This window comes from Chiloscyllium plagiosum, chromosome 3 (genome assembly GCF_004010195.1).
Source record: "Chiloscyllium plagiosum isolate BGI_BamShark_2017 chromosome 3, ASM401019v2, whole genome shotgun sequence".
Lineage (NCBI taxonomy): Eukaryota > Metazoa > Chordata > Chondrichthyes > Orectolobiformes > Hemiscylliidae > Chiloscyllium > Chiloscyllium plagiosum.
The window spans coordinates 17,794,673-17,812,276 of NC_057712.1; the positions used below are offsets into that span (position 1 = coordinate 17,794,673).

At 39.6% G+C, this 17,604-nt stretch overlaps 1 protein-coding gene across 4 annotated transcripts in view; it reads right to left on the reverse strand.

The window, feature by feature from the left end:
- grhl1 (grainyhead-like transcription factor 1) overlaps positions 1–17,604 on the reverse strand; it is a 118,749-nt gene that overhangs the window by 14,248 nt on the left and 86,897 nt on the right. For all 4 annotated transcript variants that reach the window (XM_043678020.1, XM_043678014.1, XM_043678006.1 and 1 more), the window contains 4 exons: positions 9,398–9,556; positions 5,852–5,939; positions 3,767–3,894; positions 2,240–2,277 (listed from right to left, as the gene is read on the reverse strand). In XM_043678020.1, coding sequence (XP_043533955.1) covers positions 2,240–2,277; positions 3,767–3,894; positions 5,852–5,939; positions 9,398–9,556 — 413 coding nt within the window. The remainder of the gene's footprint in view (positions 1–2,239; positions 2,278–3,766; positions 3,895–5,851; positions 5,940–9,397; positions 9,557–17,604) is intronic.

A 17,604-nucleotide genomic window follows, 5' to 3' on the forward strand; every position in this document is an offset into this window, starting at 1 on the left:
GAGATATTTCTTCAGCCAGAGAGTGGTGGGCCTGTGGAATTCATTGCTGCAGAGTGCAGTGAAAGCCAGGACGCTAAATGTCTTCAAGGCAGAAATTGATAAATTCTTGATGTCACAAGGAATTAAGGGCTACGGGGAGAATGCGGGTAAGTGGAGTTGAAATGCCCATCAGCCATGATTGAATGGCGGAGTGGACTCGATAGGCCGAATGGCCTTACTTCCGTTCCTATGTCTTATGGTCTTATGGTCTTATAACTTTGCTTTCCTAGTTCTCAATTCTTTTTCTCTTTCGTGTGAATGTAAGAGTTTAAGAACAGCCTACAGCTTTACAACTCTGCTGCATCACTTGCTTGATTGGCAACATTTGGAAATAAAATCTAAACCTGTTTATCTAGTTCCAGATACATGATCAGAATGAAAAATAGAGAAGATTCAGTATAAATGTTTCAAACATTGCAATGCCCACTTATAAGTACAATATTCCTACATCTTTAAATCAGCATCACAAATGAGAACTACTTAAATTTACAAACAGTTAGAAGACTGAAAAGGAGAAAATTAAGTTATGATCTTCATAAAACTGGTTGGTAAACCTGTTAGGGGTACTTGTGCATTGCTTCAAATCTATCTGATCTGCACTATAATCCTCAGCCAGTGCTCAATCTATACTATTTTTAATCCTTTCAATGTTCCCATTTTTATTTCTCTCACATCTGATTCGTGCTGGGGCAGGTTTCTGTAAGAGCTATTGATTAAGGTAATGGTTTTGGGTGGGTTAATGATGGAGAGTGTCTTAAGGTTCACTCATTCTAACAATGTCACACAGTTTTGGGTGGAAAAAAGGAACATCTAGCTTGAGATCTCAATAAACAGAGGTGTCATTTGTGACTCCTGATAACGTTCTATATTATCATCAGCCTGTTCAGACATGCTATGGCACACATCTGAGGCAGTTAGGTCTTGAGCCTATAGCTACGAGTCCAGAGGTAGGAGCACTATCACTGTATCTCAAGATCCACTCCTGATAGTTTTAGTTTTTGATTTTAACTAGCCAATAGAACTTGTACCTATTACCATCACACAATAAACTACATCTTAAGAAAATTACATTTTCTCATTAAGATTCACTAGTAGTTCATCCACTGCCACTGTTATAGTCACAGAGATGTACAGCATGGAAACAGATCCTTCGGTCCAACTCATCCATGCCAACTAGATGCCATAATAAATCTAGTCCCATTTACCAGCATTTGACCCATATCCTTCTAAATCCTTCCTGTTCATACACCCATTCAGCACTGACTTTGTCTCTCTTCCTCCTTTTTAAAGTGCTGTTGTTTTGATTTTTTGCTTTCCCAAAATTCCAAAACAATGCAACAGGTTATAAAACAGCAATTACTACTCCCAGAAATCAGCTCCAACACTGAAAATACCTCAAAAATAAAAGAATAGCACTTTCCGCCACAGATTTTCCATGCCCACCATCTTGGATTACCCAGAAACCTTTAACCAAATAAGCTCTTTGATACAGTGCAGAAAGGAGGATTGGTGACAGCATTCCACCCCAGCCATTAGCTGGTATACACCAAATTCCAAATGTACACAGCAAATACAACATGTACACAGCAAATATCACATGTACACAGCAAATACAACATGTACACAGCAAATACAACATGTACATAGCAAATATAACATGTCAGCTGGTAGCATGGTGTAAAGTACACAGATGTAATAAAAGATATTTTAGTTGCATTACTTAATTAGGAAGGATTTTTAAAATTTGATGTATTTGTTGTCTGCTAAGCAATGTATCAGATTTAAAACAGAGATGAGGAGAAATTCCTTCTCTCAAAGAATCACGAATCTGTGGAATTCACTGCCTCAGAATGCCAGTGTCTGAAGTAAATTTAAGGAGGAGATAATGAGTAATGGGGTGAAGGGTTACAAAGAGTGGGAAGGAAAGCGGAGTTAAGACTGAGGTGAGATCAGCCATGATCACATTAAATGGTGGAGCAAGGTTGAGGGGATGCAGCTTCTAGTTCTGATGGTGCTTCGTTTAATCTATGTTGAAGTTAGCTTGTTACCAAGTCTGAAAATTGGGAAATATTTTCTTTGGTTATTTTGGTCGGTTGGGATAATATCTCTTAAAGTTATGGACCCCTTCAAGGATCATTACAATACTGGCATGAAGTTTAAAATTTAAAAAGGATCAAAATTAAACAAAGATCAAACCTACCCCTCGCCTTCAAGCTCATCAGCTCCAACAGGGAATCCCTGTGAAAAGATAGAGTTGAAGACAAAATCACAACTGTAAGAAATTTAATGTCTACTTCCACCAAACAATCCATGACTGCACAATTAACTAAATAAAAGATCGACGAGATTGCAACAACCACAGCCTACAACATAGTACCTTTAACATAAAAAAAACCTGAGGTATTTCACAGCAGCATTATAAAAACAGTAAATTACAAAGAGTAATTAGGTTAGATAACAAAGCATTTGGGCAACAAGATACATGTTAAGCAGTTCAATAGAGGGAAAAGAAGTGAAGAGGTGTAGAAACAAAATCCTAGATCTTAGTCCTAAGCCACTGAACATACTGTTCCAATGGTGAAGTATTTAAAATTGGGGATATTTAAATGGCTGGTGTTGGAAGAGCAATGAGATCTTGAAGCATTGTAGGCTTGGGGGATAAGCTAAGGCTATGGAGGAACTTGAAAACAAGGGTGAGAATTCTAAAGTGGAGGTATTACTTTACTGGGAGATAAAGTAGGTAAGCAAGCACTGGATTGGATGGGTAAGTTTTGGATGACCTCAAAGTTATGGACATTAGAAACTGATCCACAGTATTTTGGAGGAGTGATGCCCAGCAGTGGCAAAAGTTAATGAAGGTTTAAGCAGCAGACAAGAAGAGTAGTGGAGTTGAGGTGAGGGAAATGTGGAGGTGGTAATTGACAGTTCTCATGATGGCATGGATGTGTGTTCCAAGCTCATCTCAAGATTAAAAAACACCAAAACTGCAAACAATCTTAACAATCTCAAACAGTTGCCCTAGAGATGGATGGAATCAATGGCTGGGGAATGGATTCTGTTGGGGGTATTGAAGATAATGACTTTAGCTTTCCCAATATTTAGCTGGAGGAAATTTCTATTTATCCAATACCAGATCTCTGATAACCTGTTTGCAAATTTAGAGAATTGGGAGGGTTCAGAAACATTGAAGTGAGTTAAGGCTGGATATTATCAGCATTTATGTGGAAATTGTTGCTGTCTATTCAGATGATGTTGCTAAAGGGCTACATGCAGATAACATTAGGTTGATTTGAGAAGTGGACTTCAACTGATTTTAAGTGCCCTCAAAGTAGTGTAAATAAATGATGTAGTTTTAGACAAAATAATTTTCTTTTTACGTTTGGGAATATCACAAAACAGAATACACGATCAATTAAAAATGGCAAATTCTACATGCAAATATTAATTGTGAGCAATATTTATAGATGAAACATGGACCACTAACATTCAACTCTTCTTTTATCAAAAACATATTGTTTATACCCCATTATAGAGAGAATGTCAGAAGCCATTCTATGCTATTTGCCTTGAAAAAGTAAGGTGTGCTGTGATGTGGTCAGGTAATGCATTGTGTTAGTACAGTGCTAGAATTGCTTCATTCTGGTGTAGCGCAGTCACAAAACCACCACAGAACCGTACAGAAGAGACCCATCAAATAAGCTTATATCAAGCTGAAGGTGAGACGTACATGAACAGCTCGTTGCTGGACATCAGGGATGAAAAGAACTGGTTGGGTGACGAGGTCAGGAATGGACTTGAAGATCGTGGCCTCCATCTGCTTGAAGTTGGGGATCAGCTGTAATTTTTGGTCCTGGACTGAAAATAGGAATCACAGAATGAGAATATTAAAAAAGGATTGTGCAACGGCTGAAGTGATGATTTGCAATGTTTCAGATTTGATCCATTATCTATTGAAAGTGACAGTGGTTGAATGTTTTAAAACTATAAAATCAACTGGCAAATTTGAAGTCTTCATGATTAAATATTGGCTACTGCCATTCCATGAACATCACTGGTCATTACTCAAACGTTAGGCAAAAGTGAGGACACCTAAAGAGCTTTTGCCTGAAACATCAATTTTCCTGCTCCTCAGATGCTGCCTCACCTGCTGTACTTTTCCAGCACCACTCTAACCATTACTCAAAAGTTGGTTGGTGATAAGATTGTATCTGTAAAAGGCCTTCTTATAAATAATAGGAATTTCCTTATCTTTGGACCATCACATTTTTGAAACTTATGTACAAGAATTGAAATGCCAGCTACACTCATCATTTATACAATAACCTCCATAAATGAAATATTCAAAATCACTAATTATTCCAAATGGTACAGAAACCAAAGATATCAGGAGAGCTTTAACAGACAAAAGGAGGTGGGTCTGGGTGTGATCAGGGAAGTAAATCCCCACCAAGAAATGACATCGGATCAGAATCCTGAAAATATCCCATCCACTTCCATGTTTCATCCAGAGAAATTTGAAGGCAAGTGGGGAACTTATATGCAGCTTTCGATTAAGTCACTTAAATATTTTAAGTAGTAATTACAAGTAATTCTTCTATAACGCGATAGTTGCATTCATGTACAACACTGCATTACAGAAAAGTTGCACTTAAAGTGTTGGTGATGTAATCACATTGTAGCCAACAGACGTTTTAAAAGTTCACGCTTTTTCAGTTCGACAATGGTGTTACAGTGAATTCACGTTAACAAAATACGTGTTATAGCAGAACGACCTGTAATTACTATTTTAACCAAGGGTTCAGGTCTAACAGCCTCTGCACCTCTTCAATAAGCTTTCAATGACTTGCCAGGCTCACTGAAGTGACTGCACAGTGGAAAGAACTTCTTTAGCAAAACTGACAAGTTGGGAAATTTCCAAGCAATGAAACTGAAGAACTCTAGTCCTGGCCATGAGAGGGGTTGCTGTTCACAGCACTCCTTCCCAATGCATGACCGGCTGCTGATTGTCAACTTCTTGTAAGTCGCTTCCTCTGTAAAAGCACTTCACTAATCTTCAGCTTATTCTCCACTACTGACCTTCATGACAGTAGCTTATTCAGGCTTTACCTTTTGAAACAGCAGGAGAAGCACTAACAGGAATTTTCTCGGTCATGTGCACATGGCAGTGGTCACATAGATCCAAGTGAAAGGAGGTGAAACTCCAATCACAAGGTCCACGGGCAGAGAATCAATTTTCATGTTATGTCTGAACACCAATGCTCCAGGAGTTAGAGATAAATTTGGGGCAGCCTTTCCAGGCCTCCTCTCCATCACGGAGGTGCTGTGGCCTCAAAAGCCCAAATGCTGGGGAGCCTGTATAACTCACAATGCGGTACCTTTAATTCGAAACTTTTGCTTTGACAAATTTGACATGACATCACGACCTCTCTCTGATAAGCCACAAACATGGTGACTGGCTGTTCATGTTATTCAGAGCTCTGGGAAAACCAACTGAAATGCCTATAGATTCCTGCCCCAATGCCCATTTCAGCAGGGACCCCATTTTTAGGGAACTTTATCCTATGTTTCAAAGACTTGAAAAATGCAGCAAATCTAAATAATGTTAATTTGAAAAAAGGTATTCACAAAATTCACAGGATTTTGTTATCAGAATGCTGATAAATGTCACTCTTTTTAAAACAAAAATCAAAATTAAATTAATCTCTACATCAATCAGTAATGTCAAAAATCTGTCATCAGATGCAACAACATTTTTTATAATATTTACACATAGTCTGCAGGTTTTGTATTCTTTATATACTTAAGTACTCACAGGTATTTAAATGAGAACTGCCATCATTAGATTTGGACTTTTTACGAGATTGCTTTCGCTCCTCATCACGTATCTTGCGTTCAGCACCCTGCAAATAAATGTCACATGGAAGAAAATGCATAATTTTATTCCAAACATTAATTACATTAGAGAAAACAAGCATTCCATCAGGATGTCTGTATAACCTGGCCATCAGTATTGCTCCTTGTATATGTCCCTTATCAGGGGTTCGGTCAGCAACACCATTAGCGCAGCACAATGAAGGAACCTTCATCCAACTGGAGATATTTGTAACTAAGTACTGGTTAAGTTTTCATTGCATGAGAGTCCCTAGCATTGTAGTAGTTAGCAAAATATTACACCAGCAAGCAAATAAGAAGGTAATATACCCATGTCATGTACTGTAATAATATTCAATGCTTGCATTGAGAAATCTAGCTCTAGATTACTGAACACTTTCAAAGAAACTTGGGGAGAGGGAAATGACTCACTTTTGTGGTATGTCTAAGGAAAAGGCAAAGGCACTAATTGGTGAATACCTTAATCAAATGGGAGAAAATGTAACTTTGGACACCAATGTAAGATGGGTGCGATCGGATCAGCCGCACATTTTACATCTCACCATTTCTGCATTTCTATTGACTACAATCAACCTAAAGAATGACAATCATATTCAGCTTTGAGCTGGTAGCTGGTGGTTTGTGTAGCTTGCTGCTATTAATCGTCCTTTCTAAAATTATTTTTAAATCAATCTGTTCAAACACATTATGGCACATTTCCATGACAATTGGAATTTGAATGTGGATCTTCTGGCCCAGAGTTAGGGACACTACCACTATATCATAAGAGCCTCTAAAGGCTTGTCTAATTATTAGGGATAGAAGATGGACCACTTGAGTTAATTGTCTTGTATAACAAAGAGCAACATATTGCAGGAAGCAATGGGTACAATTAACATCGCCATCTGGCATAACTGTAATTTACGCCACACACACTCACGACTGTGTGGCCAAATTCAGCTCTAACTCCATTCACAAACTTGCTGATGACACCACTGTAGTGGGTTGGATCTCAAACAACGACCAGACAGAATACAGGAAAGGGATAGGCAGATTAGTGGCATGGGGTAAAGACAGCAATCTCTCCCTTAATGTCAGTAAAATGAAGGAGCAGGTCATCGACTTCAGGAAGTGAAGTGGAGAACACACCCCTGTCTGTATCAATGGTACTGAGGTGGTCAAGAGCTTCACATTCCCAGGAGTAAATATCACCAACAATCGATACTGGTTGGTGGTACAATCAAGCACAGTAGTTCCGGATGCTGCCGGAACTGCTGTGCTTTTCCAGCACCACTCTAATCTAGACTCTGGTTTCCAGCATCTGCAGTCATTGTACCACCAGGTAAAAACAATCAAGGAAGCACACCAATGCCTTCATTTCCTCAGAGGGCGAAGGAAATTCAGCATGTCCAGATTCATCACAGCTTGCTATGACAATTGCTCTGCCCAAGAAAGCAAGAAGTTACAGGGAGTTGTGAACAGCTTTCCCTCCATTGAGTTTGTCTGCATTTCCTGTTGTCTCGAGAAAACAGTTAACATAATCAATGACCCCTCCCAACTCGATTATACTCTCTTGCCGGGCAAAAGATACAAAAGTTTGTAAACAAGTACCAAAACATTTAAGGACAGCTTCTTCTCTGCTGTTACCAGACTTTTGAACTGACCTCTCATATGTTAAGAGTTGATCTTTCTCTGTACCTTCTCTGTAACTGTAACACTATATTTTGCATTCTGGTCTATTACCCTGTGGCCTTATCCAAGATATGATTTGTCTGGTTAGCATGCAAAACAATACTTTTCACTGTATCTCAGTGACAATAATAAATCAAATCAAATTAAACCAAATCAACCATCAGGAGCCAGTTATGTCAGGTCTATCTCCATCAAAACCTTGTGCACGACTAACTGATTATCCACCCAGTGACTGTATGGCATCATCAGGTTTGGTGGTCCTAATACAACTTCAACACCAACTTTACAATATTTTCAATAGGTAAAATTTTCTTCTAAATAATACCAAATTTGACTCTGAGGCTGTTACTCAAACAAGGTTGGCATTTACAGACATAGAGTCATAGAAATGTACAGCATGGAAAGAGACCCTTCGGTCCAACCCGTCCATGTCGACCAGATATCCCAACCCAATCTAGTCCCACCTGTCAGCACCTAGCCCATATCCCTCCAAACCCTTCCTATTCATATATCCATCCAAATGCCTCTTAAACATTGCAATTGTACCAGCCTCCACCACTTCCTCTGGCAGCTCATTCCATACACATACCATCCTCTGTGTGAAAATGTTGCCCCTTAGGTCTCTTTTATATCTTTCCCCTCTCATCCTAAACCTATGTGCTCTAGTTTTGGACTCTCCGACCCCAGGGAAAAGACTTTACCTATTTACCCCTCATAGCTGAAAATGTGTTGCTGGAAAAGCGCAGAAGGTCAGGCAGCATCCAAGGAGTAGGAGAATCGACATTTCGGGCATGAGCCCTTCTTCAGGAAATTCTTCAGCCCTTCTTTGGGTTCATGCCTGAAACGTCGATTCTCCTGCTCCTTGGATGCTGCCTGACCTGCTGTGCTTTTCCAGCAACACATTTTCAACTCTGACCTCCAGCATCTGCAGTCCTCACTTTCTCCTATTTACCCCTCATAACTTTGTAAACCTCTACAAGGTCGCCTCTCAGCCTCCGACGCTCCAGGGAAAACAGCCCCTTCCTGTTCAGCCTCTCCCAAACCAATTGTGAATAATAAAGTGCATTTCTCATTTATTTTTCAAATGTCTGAGAATGTAAATATGATGAAAAGCCATTCTTCTCTTCGTAAACACCATACAACATTCTTTGTTACACACAGCTGTGAGAAATGTGCACAATGTTGTAACTGTGTAATCGACCCCTCATACTGTTCATTGGCTTCCCTGTTGTTTTGCAATACTTTAGACTTATTTTGTGCAAACATTTAATGTAAAAAAGATTTGCATTTATATTACACTTCTGACAACTTCAGGGCATCCCAAATTGCTTTACAGAAAATGAAGCACTTTTTTTTTTTAAGAAGTGTAGTCCCTGTTGTACTGGTACTTGAATCAATCCTGCCCCAAGAAAAATAATTTTTGCAAAGTATCAATATTAATGAAGCAACTTGTTTCATTTAAAGGAACAGAAGATAATGTTTTCCTAATTGGCCAATGTAATCCCAGGTACAAGGAGGATTGTGAACAAACTCTTGAGTGAACATTACATCTAAACCTCATAATCACAAAGTATAAAATGGTGGAGGATAAAATGCTGCTGCTCCATAAACAGTCAATTTGTCCTTACTGCTTGTATGTGAGACCTATCACAAATTTATGTCTGTAGCATGTACCTTTACAGCAATTTAGCATTTTGAGCAAACTAGCTACATGATATTGTTTTACTTCATAATTTATTGTTTCAAAATATCACCACAAAAGGATAACATTAAGCCGCCGAGACGACCAGCGTACCTTGTCACAGAAAACTTTAATCTGACAATAGGCCCTGTGGATGGGTTTGTTGCTTCGAGTGTTGTAACTGTACGTATCAATCTGGATGTTCAATGGCAGACCTTTGACTCCTTTTTGAGATGAGAAGTCTGTGCTCAGACAGTTGACCGAGATGAAAATCTGTAACAGGAAGCAGTTATTGTAAGGTTTCTGACTAAGTTGATGATAAAGTAGTAAAGCAGTACAGTAGTTTGATCATCACGTAACTACATTAAATTTTGTAATGTAGCTTCAGTAATATAGGAAATGAAAAGGTTAATTTTGCATAGTTTCATTTCCAACACAGAGCTTCATTAGGAGAGAGATTGCACTGACAAAGATTGTAGCTCCAATTTTACAATCCAAGCTAGTGTGACTCTATACATTAGATTTCTACGTTATAAAATTAGACGTTGAATCTTTAGCTCAGATATGCAATGATTTTTCAACACACTTTAGATATTGACCTGCATGCCCCTTGGAAGAGTTAAATCACATTCTGTACTTACAATCGTGCCTATGACAGAACTGAAAAACCTTGTGGATAAACGTCAGTACTGATGTGTTGCTGAGCACATAGAACGTACATTCCAACAACAGCCTGTTCAAATCTAACAGCATGCTCCCTTGGTTTCTTATAACAGGTAGACTACAGACTGAATTCAACCAGCATCCTCCCCCAACACACTTAGAGTCTTAGAGTAATAGAGATGTATAGCATAGAAACAGACCCTTCAGTCCAACTAGTCCGTGCTGATCAGATATTCTAAATTAATCTAGTCCATTTGCCAGCATTTGGCCCATATTCCTTTAAACTCTTCCAACTGATATACCCATCCAGATGTCTTTTAAATGTTACAAAGTCCAAAATAAAACATCTGCTATTAGTTGTGATTCTGCAAATGGGCAGGTAATAGCTATTTGCCAACCAATTTAAGATAATCAGTTCAGTTCTATTTGGGTCGGCATCTTTCATGTCTTGCACCTTTTTTAAAAGATGTCAGGGAACCTGGGAAACCAACAGCTTCCCAATCCTTTCTACTTCAAGATGTTTTGAACAATCAATTAGCATCCTTTTCTCTCGTAGTACAAATGATGGTGATAGTTTGAAATCTGGCCTTTTTGGGGTGATGAGTGCAAGAAAAAAGCCTTCAGCACCATGTCTTATCTCTTCAGCAACAAGTAAATGTATTACTTTTCCAAAAGAAAACACTTGCATCGACAGAGCATCTTCTCAAATCCTCAGGATGGACAAGAGCATGTTACCGTCACAAGTTCATTTTGAAATGTCGTCACAGATTAGTGAGGCAAGTCAGACAATTTGCACACAAGGTTTCACAAATGGTACATAATATGAATATAGTCAGTTGGATGTTGGGTGATGGAGGAATGTCGCAAAGACCCAGGAAGATCTCCTTCCTCGCCTTCCAAACATGTCATGTGATCTTTTAAGTTAGCCTGAACTGGTCATTTCTCTTTACACTTTATTCTATCTGTCTCCTATTTCCTAGTTCAAGTGAAGAGATGACCTCCAGTTTCCGTGCAACATTTCCTCATCTCATTAAGTACATCCCGCATTATATTCTCAAAACTTGAAGTGAGGTTTGAATTTGAACCTTTTGACTGTGAAAAAACAAAACATGATACTCTGAGAAATTTGCCATGATGCAGTCCAACCCATATACTTGCATTTTTCCAAACTATCTCAAAAACCATGGAATCACATAGTCATACACCATGGAAACAGACCCTTCAGTCCAATCTGTCCATGCTGATCATAATCCCAAACTAAATTAGTCCCACCTGCCTGCGCTTGGCTCATATCCCTCCAAACATGTTTTATTCACATACTTAACTGTACCCACATCTACATTTCCTCTGAAAGTTCATTCCACGCACTAGTCTCTCACTGTGTAATAAAGTTGCCTCTAACGTCTTTTTCAAATCTTTCTCCTCTCACTTTAAAAATGCCCCCTAGTCTTGAAATCCCCCATCCTCGGGAAAAGACACCGGCCGTTGACCTTATTTATATTCCTCTGGATTTTATAAACTTTTATAAGGTCAACCCTCAACCACCTACACTCCAGTGAAGAACATCTATCAAACCTCTCCTGAATATCTCAAATTCACCATTTCCGGCAACATCCTGGTAAATCTCTTCTGAACCTTCTCTAGCTTAATAATGATTTGGAGATGCCGGTGTTGGACTGGGGTGTACAAAATTAAAAATCACACAACACCAGGTTATAGTCCAACAGGTTTAATTGGAAGCACACTAGCTTTCGGAGCGACGCTCCTTCATCAGGTGGTAGTGGAGGGCTCAATCCTAACACACAGAATTTATAGCAGAGATTTACAGTGTGATGTAACTGAAATTATACATTGAAAGATTGATTGTCTGTTAAGCCTTTCATCTGTTAGAATACAGTGATAGTTTCACTTCTTTCATGTGTAAATCACAAAACCTTTTTTTTAAAAGTTGCATTTCGGGTTAGCTGTTAACAATGGATGTTAGCTAGACAATATGTTGAAGGTGTTGGCCCCCTGTGTTCTCCGTCTATGCCATGATGTTTAGATTGATTCTAATCTAAAAAGTGAGATAACAGAGTTTTACATAAATTCATGCAGTTTTTGAGCTCAGAGTTCTACATGAATGCATGCAGTTTTTGAGCAAAGTATAATGTAACCCTGAAAGTACAAATTCACCCCACAAAATATATGTGTGCATGTGGGTCTTTGTCTGTCTGTGTGTGTATGTCTGTCTGGGTTGGGGGTTGTGAGTGTGAGAACATGTATGTGTGTGTGTGTAGTGAGTGCAGGTCACGAAGAACATGGCATAATTTTTCAGGTCATTATGGTTCCTTGCTGTGGCATGTTGGTGTACGATGCCCAACTCATCGACCGCCAGTTCCAACGTGCCACAGCAAGGAATCGTAATGACCACCTCAGGAGACAAACACATGCTGCAACCGACAGGGTAACCTTTGTTGTTCAGTATTTCCCAGGAGCTGAAAAATTACGCCATGTTCTTCGTGACCTGCAACACATTATCAATGAGGATGAGCACCTCACCAAGACCTTCCCCACACCTCCACTACATGCCTTTAAACAACCGCCAAACCTCAAACAGATCGTTGTTCGTAACAAACTGCCCGGCTCTCAGGACAGCTCCATACAACCCTGTCACGGTAGGCGCTGCAAGACGTGTCAGAGTGTGGATATAGATACCACCATTACACATGGGGACACCTCCCACTTTGTACATGGCAGGTACTCATGTGACTCAGCCAACGTTGTCTATCTTATACGTTATAGGCAAGGATGCCCGGAGGCATGGTACATTGGGGAAACCGAGCAAAGGCTACGACAACGGATGAATGGGCACCGCACAACAATCACCAGACAGGAGGGTTCCCTCCCAGTTGGGGAACACTCCAGTGGTCCAGGACATTCAGCCTCGGACCTTTGGCTGTCCATCCTCCAAGGTGGACGTCAGGACAGGCAGCAGCGAAAAGTGGCCGAGCAGAGACTGATAGCTAAGTTCAGTACCCATAGGGAGGGCCTCAACCGGGACCTTGGGTTCATGTCACATTACAGGTGACCACCATTGCACTATACACACACACAGATACTCCTACACACACACACACTCTCACACACACAAACAGGCACTCCTATACACACATACACACGGACACACATACACACAGACGCGCACACAGACACCCATATACACCCTTACAGACACACACACTCCCACACTCTCACATGCACCCCTCACAGACTTAAGACACTCTGCACTCACTACACACACACACATACATGAAAGAAGTGAAACTATCACTGTATTCTAACAGATGAAAGGCTTAACAGACAATCAATCTTTCAATGTATAATTTCAGTTACATCACACTGTAAATCTCTGCTATAAATTCTGTGTGTTAGGATTGAGCCCTCCACTACCACCTGATGAAGGAGCGTCGCTCCGAAAGCTAGTGTGCTTCCAATTAAACCTGTTGGATTATAACCTGGTGTTGTGAGATTTTTAGCTTAATAATGACTTTCCTCTAACAGGGTGACCAGAAGAGGCCTCACCAATGTCCTGAACAAACTCAACATGACGTCCCAATTCTTATACTCAAAAGTTGAACAATGAAGGCAAAAATGAAATTCCTTGTCAACCACCCTGTCGACATGTGACACAAACTTCAGATAGTTATGAACCTGAACCCCTAGGACTCTCTGTTCTACAGCACTACCTAATTGTGTGTAGTATTTGTTGTTAATCTGCTCAGAGAATGAACTCAGCTACCTCAGTTCCTGCTCCCAGGTGACCATTGTTTAATCTCAGGAGTTTACTCTTGTTTCAGCATCATTCTTTTACCTGCTTCATTCCCTCAACCAGAACATCTAACTGGTAATGTGGAAAATTTCTCCACATCTACCTAGCAATGTAGACCATTATATCACATTTACCTTCAACATTAAGACAGCAAATGAACAAGTACAGTACCAAGGAGTCCTAGCAATGCTGATGTCAATGTAAAATATGAAGATAAAAAACTGGCTGCATTCAGACCTGCTGCAAAGAGGAACAGTTTGTCATGTAAGAAGCCAGTCAATCCAGTCCTGAGTCATGATGTGGAGGAACTGGTGTTGGACTGGGGTGGACAAAGTTAATAATCACACAGCATCAGGTTACAGACCAACAGGTTTGTTTAGAAGTACTAGCTTTTGGAGCACTGCTCCTTCATCAGGTGGTTGTGGAGTGTAAGATTATAAGACACAGAATTTAGAGCAAAGGATTAGTGTCATACAGTGATCTATTGAACAAACCTGGATTGTAAACAGTGATATACTGAACAATCCAGGATTGTACAATATATCACTGTATGACACTAATTGTTTGCTATAAATTCTGTGTCTTGTGATCTAACTCCACAATCATCTGATGAAGGAGCAGCGTTCCGAAAGCTAGTGTTTCCAAATAAACCTGTTGGACTATAACCTGGTGTTGTGTGATTTTTAACTCTGTCCTGAGTCATCACTGCAAGAGTTTCTCAGCGAATTGTCCTAAGTCCAAATATTTTAAGCTGCTCACCTACCGAACGTCATTGAGGGGCCAACATTAAAGTATGAACTACAGCTGTTCAGAAGATGGCCCAGTATCACCTTCTCAGGACAACTAGAGAATGTCCAATAATAATGTAGAAATCTGAGAGAGGGAAATGCTGGGGAGCCCATTGCACTGGATGCAATCAGTCTACAGGTTTTTCAGCACCCATATCCTGAATGTGGCGGCTGAGTGGCTCAGTGGTTAGCACTGCTGCCTCACAGTGCCAGGGACCCAGGTTCGATTCCAGCCTTGGGTGACTGTCTGTGTGCAGTTTGCGCATTCTCCCTGTGTCTGTGCGCTCTGGTTTCCTCCCACAATCAAAAGATGTGCACATTAGGTGAACTGGACATGCTAAACTGGATGTGTAGGCTAGGTGCATTAATTAGAGGATATTAGGTTAGGGGAATGGGTCTGGGTGGGTTACTTTCGGAGGGTCGGTGTGGACTTGTTGGGCTGAAGGGCCTGTATCCACACTGTAGGTATTCTATTCTAACTTAATACGGCAGTTGCAGTACATAAAAAAATGAAAACATCAGGCCTTTTAAAAAGGAAATACAGGCTGTCGAATCAGATCCTTCAAACATTCTGTGCACCATCTTTGCTGTCAGAGATAGTGTTGTGATAATTTTTTTTAAAAAGCAGCCTTTGTTTCTAAGCCAAGGTTAATTTCAGATAAAAGATGACAGCCAAAGGTAAAATTATTGCTCAATTGTCATTTTACAACTTCACACTCCTAATTGCTTCTATTATATATGGAACATTGCACCAGATAGTTAAAAACATGCAACATGTTTTCACATACCTGCCACAGGAAGGCCTCCGGTTTGCCTTTCCTTTGCAGTATATGGTGCCCTCTGCTGAATGCTGTGCAAATCCTTCTCTTTGTATTTGACAACATATTAGCAGGTCAAAACCTGATACAACCGTCAGGCGCACAGACGTCTCCCAAAACCGATTGCAGAAGTTCAGGCAGACTCAAAAATTGCACAGGGGTGCCAAAAGGCAATTGATTTTCCACAAACAGATATATTTCCCTTATTTTTGATTCAGAATTCCAATTAATAATAACAGCTTTGTAATGAAATTGACTAAATGCACTCCAGTCAAAATGACAACATGAAAACCTATGTATATTAAAAATAGTCTTGCATACTATTAACTGGTTGGTATGTTAAACACTTGTGTAGATCGTTAAATATAGAAATGATAATTTACTATTACTATAGGAAAGACATTGTAAAACTTGAATGAGTGGAGAAAAGATTTACAACGATGTTGCCAGGATTGGAGGGTTCGAGCTGTAGGAAGAGGCTGAATAGGCTGGAGCTATTTTGCCTAGGCTTCGGGGTGACCTTATAGAGGTTTATAAAATCATGAGTAGCATTGAAACAGCGAATGGACAAGGTAGGAGGGTTCAAAACTAGAGGGCATAGGTTTAAGGTGAGAGGGAAAAGATTTAAAGGGGACCTGAGGGGCAACATTTTCATGCAGAGGGTGAATGGATTGAGCTGCAGAGTAAGTGGTGGAGGCTGATACAATTGCAACATTTCAAAGGCATCTGGATGGGTATAGGAATAAGAAGTGTTTAGAGAGATATGGACCAAATGCTGGCAAATGTGACTGGATTAATTTAGGATATCTGGTCAGCATGAGCAAGTTGGACTAAAGGGTCTGTTTCCCTGTTGTACATCTTTATGACTCTATTAAGAAACACATGTTCAGAATCCACTCTTCCCACATTTTGATAACAATGTTGGACAAACTATCCTCTGCTATCAATTCAAACTTGGCCAACCCCTGCAAAACTAACATCTACACACAACTAAACTGAATAGAATCATTGTTGAGACCTAGAACGAGATAGCATCAGAACTTTGTCATGGATATAGTACTGTGTCCATATTGTCATCAATAGCTTCATTATCTTAAGCTTGGAACTGTCCCAAAAACGTATAATCTTTGTCATGGTGTAATACATCATATTGTACAATTCAGTATCCTAAGTGTTTTGTTCTGATTTTTATGTCAACTGACTGACTAGCAACAAAAAACATTTACGCAAACATATTTTGTGCCCAAAATCTTGCAGTCCATTAATACTTACTTCTATGGCACACTGTTCAATTTTACTATTGTTTGGTCAGTAGGAAATCACAGGTACCCTCTGGGTATTTTTTAAATTTTTTGGCAAAACACAGAGAAAGTTCATACGCAAGCAGGAGCATTTTGAGACTTTTTAGCCAAACTTAAAATACAAATATTTAACACCTACATGACAAATATTAATTTTTTAAAAGAAACAATGTGTTATATTCAGAAAGCCAATTGACTAAAAAGATACTGGAGCCAGTCTTTACCCTTTACAGAATCAACATTGCCAGAATACACTGGTTAGAGACAAAAAAACTGCAGATGCTGGAATCCAAGAGAGACAAGCAGGAGACTGGAAGAACACAGCAAGCCAGGCAACTCAGGAGGTGGAGAAGTCAACGCTTCAGGTGTAACCCTTCTTCATTGGGTATCTCTGACTCAATTAAACTATGTAAGCTTGATTAAAATGCCAATAAATGCCTTCATCTACATAACAATTAAGTACAATGATTATACAATTAACAGAATGCAATTCATATCACATTGTCTTCTTTTATTCATTTGTCAGAAACCACTCCTGTTTTTGTAACTTTAAAATAAAACATTCAACAGCTACAATTTGCATCTGTAAAGCCTCTTTAACTGTACAACAGAAGGTGCTTTTCACAGAGGCAAGCATAGAAACATTGTGGTAGTAAAAAGAAAGCCTGAGAAGGGGGCTGACAGCATGGTTTAAAAGGTATGTTTTAAATAAGCCATCCAAAAAGAGATTAGATAGGAATGTAATTTAAGGAAATAGTTGCAGAATGTGAGACCAAAGTGAGACTGCAGTACAATGAGCTTATGAAGGAGATTGCTCAGTTAAGAAAGCTGATTTTATTAAAGAAGATGTAAACAAGGGCAAGATTTTGGAATTCATATTTGGAGGTAGGAAGCAAATAGAAGTTTCCAGGAATAATGAGGAAGGTGAGCATAATGAAAT